Source organism: Kryptolebias marmoratus, linkage group LG11, assembly GCF_001649575.2.
Source record: "Kryptolebias marmoratus isolate JLee-2015 linkage group LG11, ASM164957v2, whole genome shotgun sequence".
Lineage (NCBI taxonomy): Eukaryota > Metazoa > Chordata > Actinopteri > Cyprinodontiformes > Rivulidae > Kryptolebias > Kryptolebias marmoratus.
In genome coordinates, this window is record NC_051440.1 from 27,874,036 (window position 1) to 27,888,306 (window position 14,271).

The 14,271-nt window shown below is 39.5% G+C and overlaps 1 protein-coding gene across 2 annotated transcripts in view; it reads left to right on the forward strand.

The window, feature by feature from the left end:
• Nucleotides 1-14,271, forward strand: part of znf423 (zinc finger protein 423) — a gene marked incomplete at its 3' end in the record, with an annotated part of 88,719 nt that overhangs the window by 3,363 nt on the left and 71,085 nt on the right. The window contains 1 exon segment of one of the 2 annotated variants that reach the window (XM_025002288.2): nt 12,638-12,700. Coding sequence (XP_024858056.1) covers nt 12,638-12,700 — 63 coding nt within the window. 2 annotated transcript variants of the gene reach the window in all.

Sequence of the window (14,271 nt, forward strand, 5' to 3'; positions counted from 1 at the left end):
ACACACACACACACACACACATCTCAAACTCTTCCTCCCATGAAAACATACTGTCCCATATTCCCTTACACAGACACTTTTATAATCTTACCGTCTATCGCCTATCCTCTGCATTGAATTTTCTTCACTTGTTCACATATGAGTTGTTTGTGCGTAAGATGATGAGTGCAGAATGAGAATCTCTGCCTAGTCCCCAGATTAAATACAAAAAACTTTATTGTTTCTTTTCACACTCATGGAGTCTGTTGACAAAGATGCAATGAGAGAGAGACAACTAAGAAATATACCAGAAACTTCCATCTATTCTTTCTTTCTCATTGCTCTTCTTTTTTTCTTGCCTTTTCCATGTATCTATTGCTTTTTCTGGAAAATCTGTGTTGAGTTTGGAAAGGCCCGCAGGAGAGAAGCTGGAGGGAGGCTTGAAGGGAATAGCATTAAGTCAACCTTTTCTCCAGCTTCCTCCTTTTCCTTCTTCACTCCAGTCCTCCCCAGCCTTTATGTCCTAGTTAGAAGACCACTCAGGCTTAAGGGAACCTCAACAACCCTCCTTTCCTTCTTCCCACCTTCATGCTGCACCTCAAAGGGACAGGAAAACAACTTGCCCTCTTCATCTCTTGTTCTTTCTTCTCATCCTACTCCAGTTTAGGAACAGATTAGTCTCTTTTTCTGATAGTCATCTGTTCAGATATGAGACAGAAGTGACATGTCCAATTATTGTCCTTTCATTTATGTTGAAAAAGTAGAAAGAAAATCATCTCTTCTTTCTTTTGAGCAGTGTTTTTCTCTGTTCTGCTACAGATACGTTTCTGCCTGTGTTCATGTCGTCAGTTAAACTGTCAATAAGTCGTCATGGAGAAGGTTTGTCCCATTCCTTCACTAAAAGTCAGAAACTGAGGCCTCTATGAGTTTCTGTCCCAGACACTGAGAACGTGACTTAGATCTATGACAGGACACATCTTCACCTGTCACAGGACACGTCTTCACCTGTCACAGGACATGTCTTCACCTGTCACAGGACATGTCTTCACCNCTGGATAACCAAAGCTTGGGTTTAGTTGGGCAGCCAAGCGAAGCTGATGCAGCCGACTGCCACATTGTGTGTTTGTAGCATCTTGTTGTTTTGGCTCATAAGCACCATGTGTTGTGTGTACTTGTTTGTGTATGTGTGCGTTCCTATCGTCCATGCACACCTTGCCTCTATGACAGCTTGGCACGACCTGGCATTGGGGGACCACGTTGGAGGAAGAGGGGGTGCAGGCTAAACGGTAGAGAAAAAGGAGGTGTTTGGAAAGGCAGTGTAGCAGGTGAAGGGCCCGGCTGAGGTGAGCGTCACCTGGGGATTATTTGTGTTTTCGTGTTCCTCTGTCTTTCACCTGCTCTCCCAACTCTGACTGCTGACTGGCTCTCCGTTCAGTCAGACATACAAAAACCACAACAAAAAGCCACAAAGTCACACCTCATCTATCTTTTTGCTGTAGATTTGCAGGAAATTTCTGTGACCTGCTCCGTTACTGATGGCACATATGCCAATCTTTTATTTTAACACTAGTTTATAGTTTTTTTGATGTTGTTGTTTCTGTTGATTTTTCTTATTGTTTCATAAATTCACAACCCTATGGGAAAGCTTTATTTTATAAATGAACACCAAGTTTAATTGAAACCAAGGACTATGTGAAAAGTCACTGGTAAAAAACTTCTGCCACATTAATACTCCTTTTAGGGTATTTCATATTGTATAAATAAATCATTTAAAGTATTTGTAATAAACAGAAATGTTAGTCTTTAGTGCTGTAACTGTGAGCCTGAGGAAGAAATGAAAGCTCACAGCTCCTCTCTTATCAAAATATTATTTCAGTGGATTAATCCGTTTTTAATGTGTGTCTTTAACGAGGCGAGGGAAGAAAAAACCTCATTCTGTGTCTGCTCCAGCAGCCTCACTATCCTATCTCTCTGCCTCTCAGCCCTCAGCCCCTGGAGTCTCTCATGCATTATGTAGTGATGATTATTACTTAATTACACATTAATAAATCCGCTTCATTTGCAGGACATTAAATAGGAGCTGAGCACATGTGACAGTGAGCTGGAGGAGAGCAGGAAGACTGAAGCGGAGCAGTTACTTTCCAGGGTTTATTTATTTTATTTTGTTTAGTGTGTTGTTTGCAGTTGTTGGAGCTAAATGAGGTCTTTGGAGCTTGAATTTGCTGCTGGTCTGTGTTGAGTTTAGCTCTTCTTGTTTAATGACATTATTTCACTTGATCTCCTCCTTTTTTGTTTTTTTCTGTTTTCCTTTCTTTTTTTGAGGGGGGGATACAGTTAAAAAATAAAAGTCATAACCCTCACGTGTTACAAGGGCTTTTCTCTTTTGAGGGCTTCAGGAGGTTAACCTACAGACTACTAAACTAATATCTGTACTTTATTAAAGTGTTCATCAATAAAGTACACAAAGGTGTATCTTCCGCAGCATCATGGGATATAAATATGAACAACTGTCTGACGTTCAGTTTGAGTTCATGCAGTTAATTCCATGTGTTTGGAAACTATAAGATGATAATTAGTCTTTGCCTGGAATTGAAGCTATAGTTGCCTAAGAGGTCAATAACTAAAATTTAATTGAAAATGACATTCAATTAGAAACTGATTCTGATTCATTTTAAAGCCAGTGTACACAGCAGGTTTCTTTCTGCACGTTGCAGCACTTGTGTTTTACTGTCAATTCTGTGTCAACTAGTTTTCCTTTGTTTTACTGCCTCCTCTTTTGTATCTGGATTTGCCATCAGCAGGGTTTTTAATGTCACCCTTTCTGCGCTTGTAAAACTCCACACATGAGGCTTTGATTACATGAACACAACAACACAATTTGGCAGGTTCATGTAGAAGCATTTACAAGCTTTTCCTGTGTGTTTCTTGTTTTTGCAGCTCTGGATTGTGTTAGTAATCAGTGCACACACAGCCACGTTGTGTCACTCCTGTTGGAGCTCTGCATTAAGGCTTGCTGAACCATTAAACGGCTCTCTGAAAGCTTTGTTTGAAACTCTATTGACTCATCAGCAGGGGGTGGATTTCACTTTCTGGTATTTTTTTTAAATGAGACAAAACAAGCTAATGTAATTGGTGATTGGTGGAGCCCAGCGGTACCATGTATTGAATGTAATAGACTCACGTGGCTCTGCTCTCAATTAGAACCAAATTACTTGACAATGGAAAGCTCAGAGAGTAACACATACGTAAGTAGATTATACCTTTTTCACTCTGGGGAAAAAGTTGATGTTAGAATAAAATTAGGATTGATGGCTGCATTCTTGTTAGCTGCTTTTGATCTGACCATTCTCACAAAGATTTACAGATTTAGAAGGTTCAGAAGACAGAGAGACAGAGAGAAAAGAAACACGTCCGCCTTCCACCAGGATCAGAGAGGAGAAAAAAAGAGAATGAGGACCTTCAGTGAGGATGAGGACCTTCAGTGAGGATGAGGACAGCAGTGAGAATGAGGACAGCAGTGAGGATGAGGACAGCAGTGAGGATGAGGACACCAGTGAGAATGAGGACAGCAGTGAGAATGAGGACAGCAGGGAGAATGAGGACACCAGTGAGAATGAGGACAGCAGTGAGAATGAGGACAGCAGTGAGGATTATGACCCTCAGTGAGAATGATGACCTTCAATGAGAATGAGGACCTTCACTGAGAAGGAGGACAGCAGTGAGGATTAGGACAGCAGTGAGGATTAGGACAGCAGTGAGAATGAGGACAGCAGTGAGGATGAGGACAGCAGTGAGGATGAGGACGACCCTGCATGTGTTTGATTGTGTGTCGTTGCCCAAGACTGCAGCTTGGACCCCTCAAGTGGAAGCTGAACAACAGAGAATTTTTTTTATTTTTATTTTTTCACCCTTATGTCGCTCTGTTCTCTAGTCTCCACAACCACAACCCCTATCCTACCTGTACATTAAACATGAGGGGAGGGGGTAATTAGCAGCTCCCCTCAGCACACCTGGCTAATGCATAATATATTACACTTGTGCTAATGAAAGGATGACTTATGGCAAAAATAAATTGGCGTGTGTGTGTGTTATTGAGTTGACCTCATTTAAGCATCTGAGTTTAGGGTCAAAGGTCACTGTTCAAGTCATGTTTTCAGATAAAATAGTTTCTGTTGCTTCAATCGTGTTTCTGGTACAAGCTGCTTATCTTGTATTTCTGTCGGGTCTTTGTGGCACTCAGCACTGTGGACCCACCAATGGTTCTTTTTACTTCTGGAGTCTTCAGTTGGTTTTTCTAACTGCTTTCCATTCAGCCTGCAGTGAAAAGGCAGAGATGTCCTGCTGAGAGACTCACAATGGAGCCAGTTTTAAAAAGAGTAAAACAGTGAGGGAGAGAACTGCCTCTCACTGAAAGAAGAAAAACTGTTTCAGGTCCAACATGCTTTTAGAAATAAAATGTACTATTTTTATTCCTTCTTCACTTGACAGTGATGAAGAAATGTTGAGAAAAATGTTTATTTAAAAAAATAAAAAGTTACAAAACTACTGTTATCAGTGAGCGCTTCTTTATTTGTTAGGAGTTTGTTCAGTAAACTAAGAGCCCCCTGATTCAGAAGTCTTATTATTTTACTGCTTATTAATAAACCCTATAAAAAGATTTGATGCAGCGTAGAAAATATTTGTGTTTTAAAATCTTGTTGCTGGTCAATAGTCTGAGATGCAAACACCAAGTAAATAATTAATGGACTTAAATATATAATAAAACAGAATTCAGACGTTTTCAACGAGTGATTTGTGGTTAGATTAGTTTGACTACAGATGGTCAGATTTCAGTTTGGCAGGTTAGACTTTAGATGAATCAGTGACTCTCACTTAAAAGTGAAATAAAACAAAATAAAAAATAATGAGTTTTTAAGTTTTACTTTTAGTTAAATACTTGTATAAAACATTCCTTTCTCCTATTTCACACAGTTTTCAAGGAGTTTCCAGTACTTCGGCAGCCGGCAGAGAAAACCATCAGTTTCAAAGGAAACTAATAGGATTAGAATTCAAAGGCTTATTTCTGAAGACATACTTGTTAGAAAACTTCAATATAAGAGTAGATTAGGAAGATTATTTTCTGTTTTAGTTAGTCAGATTGCTAGATGGTGTCTTATCTCAATTATGGCAAAAATCACTTTTTTCTTTCTTTCTTTCATTTTTCCTGCATAGCTGCCTGTGTTCATTACGACTGATTTTGCTGCATGGGTCACTTTTATATTTACACTGTGACCGTGCACGGCGCCTGGCTACATCAGTTCCTCAGAGTTCTGGGTGTTGAGAATCTCCAATAACCAAATCAGTACACTGTCACTATATTTGTTTGTCAAGAGCAAATTTCACTGCATTACAAAATGATCTGGGGTCTCATTTAAAGATTGGGCATACGTACACTTTTAGTATGAATCCTAAGCAAAGGGCGAAAATGCCATACGCTTAAAACAATTCAGATTTATAAAGCCATGCAAGCAATTTCCCTTTTATAAATCACACCTGTACCTTAAAGGTCCCGCCTCAGGTTCTGCCCTCCACATGCCCACATTCAACCATAAATGGTTGATGCAAAGCACCTCATGAATAAGAAGGTGGGTTTAAATGAGCCAGCTGATCAATTTATTTCATGGTTACCATGGCAACCACAGAGAGAAGAGCGAAGAAACTAAATTTCACCGAGGCAAAAATCGATGTGCCGGTGAATGAGGTGGAGAACAGAAAACATATCATTTTTGGGAGCCGCCGTAGTGGCGTTACAAATAAAAGGAAGCGTTGGAAGCAGCAACACGTCGTTCCCTCTGTTAATTCAGTGAGTGGGACAGAGACGACCGAGGCCGAGGTGGAGGAAAAGTGGTCAGATTTAGGGGTGACTAACCGACCACCACCAGAGCCTGTCAGCCACAGGTGGGGGTGAAGTCGTACCTGAACTGACACCTTTTAAAAGAAGGAAGGATGGCCGGTGTCGTGCTGAAAGGTGATGGTCTACCAAAAACTGATCGGGTACGCCTCTGCAAGGGAGTGGTATTAAAGTGCGACTCCTCGCAGAGGCGTAAGGGATTTGGAAAGGAGGTTAGGAGTCTGAGGGGGGAGCCATCATGTGGGACACATCACTCAGGTGATCATCCAGGGAGAGGAATGTGATGGGGAGAAAACTTTGAAATGTTGCTGAACTTCTATTTAAGATTGAAGTTGGCTTAAAGGCTTTTTTTATTTGAAAGGTCCTTCTGGCTCACCATTGGAAGCATAAATAATACTGCTGTTTTAAAAGCTTCTGATAAAGTCGATCTAAGATTAAAGTTTGATTATGGAGTGAAATTCAAGGAATCACGATGCCGCGTGGCTTCAGTTCCCCACTTCACCCTCGGTGTCTCCAGTTTCCCGTCTCCAAAACGAGCGTATATGTGACGCTCGGCTCAGAGCTGGCGTGAAGGCCGCACATTTTCCCGCCAAGTTTGTGTTTTATAGATCACAAACTTTGCAGAAGAAGCCTTTTTTGTAGATGAAGAAATGCTGGAAGAATTCACAGGAGTAACTGATATACAGCCATACCAGTATGAACCTAAACTGACTCGTTAAAAACGTGAAAAAAAATGAAACTCTTGTGGTATTTTCTGGTTAATGTAATGTAGTGATTTTGTGCCGGTATTCATCCACTCACTGATGAACTGCTGAATCTCAGTGGCTTTGAGGGTGTCACACATCAGGGGGGTCACTGAAAAAGCCAAAAACACTGAGTGTTTTTTCAATGTTTGGTAAAAACAAAAAGTAGAATTTTATTATTTATTTTTTTTCAAAACCAGTACTCTGTTGTGTTAAGTGCTAAAAAAGTTACTCCTCTCTTATTCAACTTGAACACTTGTTGCTGTTACGTGAAAAATTCTTTCCAGATCAAAGGAAGTGCTTTTTTTTGCACTTTAATTTATTTTGGTCTAACTCAGAAAACACATGGATAGTGATGTAATGTGACTTTTATACTTGGAGCCTAAGTGTATTGATTTCTATAATTATCAGTTAATATGAGTTTCTTTCTGTTTTCGTTGTGTTTTGTTTGAACTTTGCACCTCAGCCTCGTCTCCTGCGATGGATCCGTCCTCGCTCTGAAAGACAGAAAAACAAATGTCAGATCAGAGAGGCTCTTTACTCTCCAGCTGTGTTGTTTGGCTCTGAACAGCAACTCTGCACTGGTCTGATTGTGTATGTGTTGGTAATACACATGACTTTATGAGTGTGTGTGGAAGTGGAAACTAGGAGAAAGGAAAGTCTTACGGATGTAATTATTCTGGATGTGATTTGGGTTTTAAAGTATTTCAGTTTTACTATGTAATTACTGTTACTGGTCTTTATGAGGTCCAACTATATATTTTTTAAAAGAGATGAATCAATTAACAGCTTTTTAGAATTACGCAAACATTTAAAAAGAAAAAAATTACTAAATCAACGGAGTGTGTTTTCTTGTGCACACAAACAGAATCCAAGGTGTACTGCAGATTGTTCAGCCTTTAAAGAGTAACACTGCTGAAGTTTGCTTCTATGGTAAATTTTAAAAACACCAATAGTTCATTGTGACCTAAATGAATCCTGATTGTTTTGGGACACGTCTAAACACTTGAGGACCTCTAATCAGTTATTAACAGATTGTTCACATGCTTTCCTAAGGCTTGTGAAGAGTAACATGACTCATTGCTGAAATAAGAAGTCTTTATTTGATTATGAAACCTGTTGGAATATGAGAAATGATTATTTATATTTTCTTTTTACTGGAGACTGCGGTGGCTTGGTGGTCTTGTAATCCTGAGGCTGCAGATTTGAGATTTGCAGCAGGAAACCATTTCCAAATCGTTTGTGTGAGTTAGCTCGCTGTGGCAACCTCGAAGATGGGAGCAGCCGAAAGAACTTTCTATTTGTGTGCAAATACTCAATATCAAAACTATTCAAGTGTTATAACAAATATCTCTTTTGTCTTCATCGTGTGGCTCATCAACTTAATTCCCCTGTAGTTGCTACAACTCTGTACATGTTCTTAGAGATTGGCACCAACACACGTCTCCATTCCTCAGATATTTCCCTTCTTCTGCTGGTACGTCATCAGGTCCAACTGCCTTCCCCTTTTTAATAATAAGTTTTAATTCACATTGTTTGGGATTTTTAAATGAATTTAGTTCATTAAGTTTTATTAAAAGTGTAAACTCAGGACCCCACTGTGGGTTGTGTAACAAGTTATTTTTAAAATCACTATGTAAAATCAAGAGTCTTGATTTTAAAAATCAAATGAATGATTGCTAACAGGACATTGTTGCTGAAGGCAAAAACCAAAAGCAAAACATCAGTTGTTTAGACTGTTGTCAGTATATCCTGGTTTGAGGCCAAGCTAAGGATATTTGAATACTTTCTTCAGTGATGATCACGAGTCTGCTGAAACGTTTGGAAAGCCCTCATTCAGACGGACCTTGTGTCCATTTATAAAAGACTCATCATGTGTTTGTGCTTCAGATTATTAACCTGTTAGCTAAGAAATAAACTGCTCTATTTTTGAATTAAATATATTGAGCTCCTTGTGAAGATTTTTCTAAAATAAACCCCCCACCACAGAAGTTTTGTTTTCGGTAGTGTTGATTGCTGTGTTTGTTTATCTGTTAGCAAAATTAATTCAAAACTAATCAACAGACTTTGAAGAAAATTTCAGGAAATGTTGGGGTTGTCACAAGAAACAAATGATTAACTTCTGGTGGTGACTTGGATCACTATCCAGATCGGACTGTTTTTTTATGACACTATGGCCCTATAGCCGTGGTGAAGGTTTGTTTTCTCTGAATGCTTGTAGTTTTTATTATGCAGAAGACAGACTAAGAAGTAAATAAATTGATAAATAAAATATTACTTTGACTAAAAATTAACAGTCAGCACAATATTCTCAATAATCATACATTTAGGAACAGGAAAGAATAAGAATCCATCTCTCTGTATTTATTTTGATTTGTATTGGTACTTGTTGCTCAAATACTGTGAAAATGAATATATTGAGAAATTTGCACACAACAATCATGCTTGCAACCTTTATACAGTTTTATTCCTAACTTCAAATTGAAAACAGCTTTACGATCAAAACCAAATTCATCTTGGTGTTGGACTAAAATCACACCAACCTTGATGCCACCAGAGCCTTCTTTAAACTTGATTCTGTCAAGTCTTTTAATTGTGTCTAAAGTTAAAACTAAACCAAATCAGATAGCAGAAACATTTTGGGAAGAGAATATTGTAAGAGAGGAAGAGTAGCACAGAGGAAAGAGGAAGATAGGGCGGGCGATGAAGCTTGTCTGCCAGGCTTTGTGTGCTTGTTGTTCTCTCTGCCATCCATCTAAAGCCGATGCTAACGCCGTCCCTAAACACAGACAGTTTGACAAACAAAAGCTGCACGGACGAACGCTCACAGCGTCCCAGTGCTCAGAGTAGCTCGGTGTTTCTGGCTCGTGCATCAGGGTTTGGGATGTTGGTGGTGTTTTAAAAGCCTGAGCATCAGGGTTTGAGATGTTGGTGGTGTTTGTGATTTCTGCATCAGGGTTTGGGTTGTTGTTGTTGTTTTAAGTCTGTTTTGTGCTGAATGCAGGCAAGAAGAGAGCAGTTTTACTGCTGATAAAAGTATTTGGTTAATCAGCTTCTGTCCCTGTCCCTTGACTTGATGTGGTGTGGTGTGTGTATATGTGGGTTTGTGTTTGACACAAGCTATGGAAGTCTATGATGTTGGTGTGTGTGTAAAAGGGGTGGGGGGTAGGGTTCCCTGAGGGCTGACTGTGGATGTAGATTGGCATCAGCTCCAGGCCAGTACCATCACAAAGTCATTCTTGAGGGACAGAAAGGCCAGCCAGTCTTTCTGGAGTCTGGAGTTACGGGGAGGGGAGTTGTTTTTGGGTTTTTTCTTTGTAATTTTATTTTGGGAGGAGTGCTGTGCAGAAGGGACACAGGACAGGGAAAAAGAACAAAAAGAGGAGTAGTGCAGAAAAATGAGGGGGAGACAGACAGATAAAGTGGGGGAGCGTGTCAGATGACAATTACCCTCTTGACTTCTGTCCAGCACCAGCTGTCAATCAGCTTGTCCCTCTGGGAGAAGAACACGCCTTTCTTTGGCCATGTTGACCCAGATCCCGCCTCTTTGGGCTGCCCTGCCCATGCACGATTGGCTGTGATGACCCGTTCGTCAAATAGATCTGGGAATAGGCAGAGCCTTGGGCTGCTTTGGGAATAAATGTCCCTGATACTGAACATGTAGACTGTTTAGGAGGAAAAGAAACCCCAACAGATTTTTTTCGCTAGGCTGTGATTGCTTTTATGTGACGACAAATGGTAAAACAAAGATGGAAGGAAGTTGTTCTGTACGAAAAGACAAGGGAAGGAGAGAACCATAAAAAAGGTCAAGGGGAAGTAAGCACAAATAATGTAGCAATGATTAAAAAAGACAATAACTAAGATAGATGGCAGAGAAAATATTTTAAACAGGCTATAAATACTGATGGAAAATATGGAAGTACAGGGAGGGAGGAGTGTAAAAAGATAAATAATGAGAACAGCAACTGTGTAAATATTTCTTCACAATAACATGATGATGATGATGATGATGCAGAGGCAAACCTGAAGTTTATTTGTCCTTTTTTACATCATCAGCTTTTTCCTGTCTGATCTTTGAACAACGAAAACTAAGCACACGTTTAGAAACAACAGTAAATCTGCTGTTTTCATTTTGGGGCTTTAGTTTGGTGTTTCCTAGAAATACCGTGATACGGATCACCAACAAAATGCAATCACTTGGTTTTTTTTTGTGACAACCCCACCATTTTCTGAAAATTTTGTTCAAATCTGGCCATTATTTTTTAAACAATCTTGCTGACAGACAGACAGACAGACTGTTGGACCGAAAACAACCTTCTAGGTGGAGGTAATATTGCTGGCAGAAGTAGGTCAAAGCCACCATCTGTAACATTTGTAGAAGATTTCACCTTTCGTCTTGTTGCTGAAAAGTGCTTTATGAATAAATTTCACTTCACTTCACTTTAAGCTATACTTTAAGTGTCTTCAGTCTGAACTCACTGAGGGGAATCATTATAAAGATTATAATTTAAGACAGAATCTGCAAATATCTTCACTCTGCATTGGTGAAAAAAATCTTCTTAACAAAATGCAAAACCAAATCTTACGGGTGTTCCGTATCGTCTCGTTTACGGTAATACCAGTGGATTTTATTATTGCAAAATCATATGATGTAATTTAACTGAGCCTGACATAGTAATTTGGGCAAATCTGGTAAAAAAATTTAAAAAGCAGAAAATGTTGAATATTGTCTGTGATTATCGTTATCGGGGTATTTCAAAAAATATATTGTGATATCATTTTTTGGCAATAAAGCCCAGCCCTACCAAACCAGCAATTCACCGAAACATAATTCTAAATACAGGTGTTATTACAGGTACGTTAAATTATTAAGGGTACAATTACTAGCATGAAAAATATTATGCTTTTGGGAGCAGAACCAGGGTGGAAGTCAGAGGTGGATTTTTTTACGGATCACAAACAGAGGTGTGACGTTGTGTGTTGTGGAGTGAAACTAAAGGAAATTCCATTGTGTGCCGACTGCAGCCACTTCCTGTCTGTGTGCCAGCTGTGCTTCCCTTCTTCCTGTTGTAACAGGAAGTCAGGAACACATTCCTGCTGATCATTGTGTGAATGTGTTGGAGAAACTTCTACTCTGTGTGCTTGATGTTTATTTGAGGTGATATAAACTCTTTATACACATGACTTTTGACTCAATCCTTTATTAAATAAAAAATAGAATAATTTTAGTTGTCATGGTTTGTGGAAACTGACTTCAATTTGACATGTTTTGAAAACAATATTCTGCAGCAGATTGATTGTTCTGATTGGTGTTTTCATGATTTAAATGAAAAACATACCATTTCTTAAACTGATGCACAAACTCAAGCAATACTTCAAGATGTCACGTGATCTATGCTCAAAGTATGTGCTGAGATGGGTCTCAGCTACTACCACAGTGAGTTTAGCTCAAGATCTGTAAAATTGACTGAGTTAAAGACTTCTTTTTTTTTTGGCTAAACTTCTTGGATCTGGTCGACTTCAAAGTTTAATCAGTTGTAGATGTGCATCCAGTGACGGTTTGTGGAAAACTTTATTAAAATCTGTCCAGTGGTTCATGAGATATTTTGGTAACAGACAGACAGAAGCAATGCACAGGCAGAACTATTACTCTTCTGCCTTTTAAATGTGCTTGTATCCAGAGTTAGGAACTAACATTTACGTTGCAGATGCGGAACAGATTTGGTTTTCTTCTCCTCTCACAGGATCTCCTTGTTTTGCAGCCTTTTAAACTTCCTCTGACTTATTTCTGAACCAGTGGCTTTAAGGAAGCTTTTACTTCGTGATAATTCTGTGAAAACAGCATTATTTTTTAGAACTGATTAGCTTAAACTAGCATCACCTGTAGAGTGACTCAGTAAAAGCTGAACATTAACAATTAATTCCTTTTTTTCTCTGATAATCTTGAATTGTCTAGAATATAGAGATTTTTTTGTTTGATGCATTCCTTAAATTCCTTTTTGTGTGCTTCTTGTTTTCTGCTCAGCGGTGGAGGAAGGGGAGTCCTCAGAGTGTGGAGGGACCTGGGAGGAATCTGCCGTTCAGACAGGTTCGTGCAGAAACATTGAAGTTGGAATAAAGCTCCACAGTAAATAGTGAACATCAGACCTTCATTACAGTTTGAAATCACAGCTCCACAGGAGTTTTATTGGCCTGTTCAGGAGACGGAGATAGAAAATGTGGAAAGATTTTAGGAACAGAAGGGGATGAACTGGTTAAAGTATTAGAAAGAAAATTGAAAAGAGCTGAAATGATGAGCTGTGGAAAGAACCCAAAGTTTCTGTCTCTGAAATATTTACTCTGTTTGTTTCACCTTCATACTCTGGTTAAATATCATAGTTTTATTGTTACAGACACTTGGACAAAGCAAAACATTTTTTTGTTTGGTAAAACATGGCATCATGACAAATTTTTGATGATTACAAATAAACTTTATATTTTTAGATTTCAGTAAAGATTAATGACTCTTACTGTTTTCATGTGTTTGCTGCCCCAATAAAGATAATGGGAGTTTAAACCCATAAAGCCTCTGTGTCCATGCTGAATCATGATGTGCAGCCAGAAATCCGGGATGAGAGCACCGCAGGGTGCACTCATATAATTCAAACAAGTATAGTATATTTGTTTAATTTGTCGAAGAGTCTGCGTTTAACAGCTGATGATGGGTTTTTAAACAACTGCCATGAAGCATCGCAATGACAATTACCTGTCCACGAGGACAACCTCTGCGCCACAGTAAAGCTTCAATGGATCTAGTTCTTACAAACGTTGTGGGCTGTTTAATTATACTTGGCTTTTGTCTGACAAATGTCTTATAAATTGGGTGTTTGAAGAGCGCATCTTAACAAAAGGGCAAAGCTGTGTTTGGTTCAGTTTTTTATATATATTGAGGGGTCCAAATCCATGAAAGTAAAGGAACAGCATATCAGCATTTCCATTCTTCCAGAGGAGCATGGACCCTATTGAAACTGTTCAGTTTACTATCTTTGTTTTTCTTTCTTAAATAAATGTCATACTACAGCCCAAACCTCGAGGAGTGTTGAGATGATATTTACATCGTAGTAACTAGGGCTAAGTGATGGGTGCCTTGTTTTCAGCAATGAGGGCGTTGCTTTGATTGGTCGTGGTGAAGAAAGAGTTGAGTCGAAAGACAAAACTCTCAGTTTACTGGTCCATCTATGCTCGACCCTCACGCCCTCACCTGTGGTCATGAGGTTTAGTCATGACTGAAAGAACCAGATCCTGGATCCAAGCAGCTGAAATGAGCTTCCTTCGTTGGGTGGCCGGGCTCAGCCTTAGAGATAAGGTGAGGAGCTCCGTCATCCGGGGGAGCTTGGAGAAGAGCTGCTGCTCCTTCACATCGAAAGATATGCTGGTGTAGATTCTCATTAGAGTGGGTTCCATTCCACCCTAAGGACAAAACACCCAAACCCAAACTGAGCGGAGTGGTGTCTGCAGTTCAGTGCAGTAAGGAATGTTCAGACCTTTATATTGGAGAGACCAAACAACCTCTCCACAGACGCATGGCTCAACACAGGAGAGCCACCTCTTCTGGACAGGACTCAGCTGTCCACCTACACCTCAAGGATAAGGGACACTCCTTTCAGGATCAAAATGTTC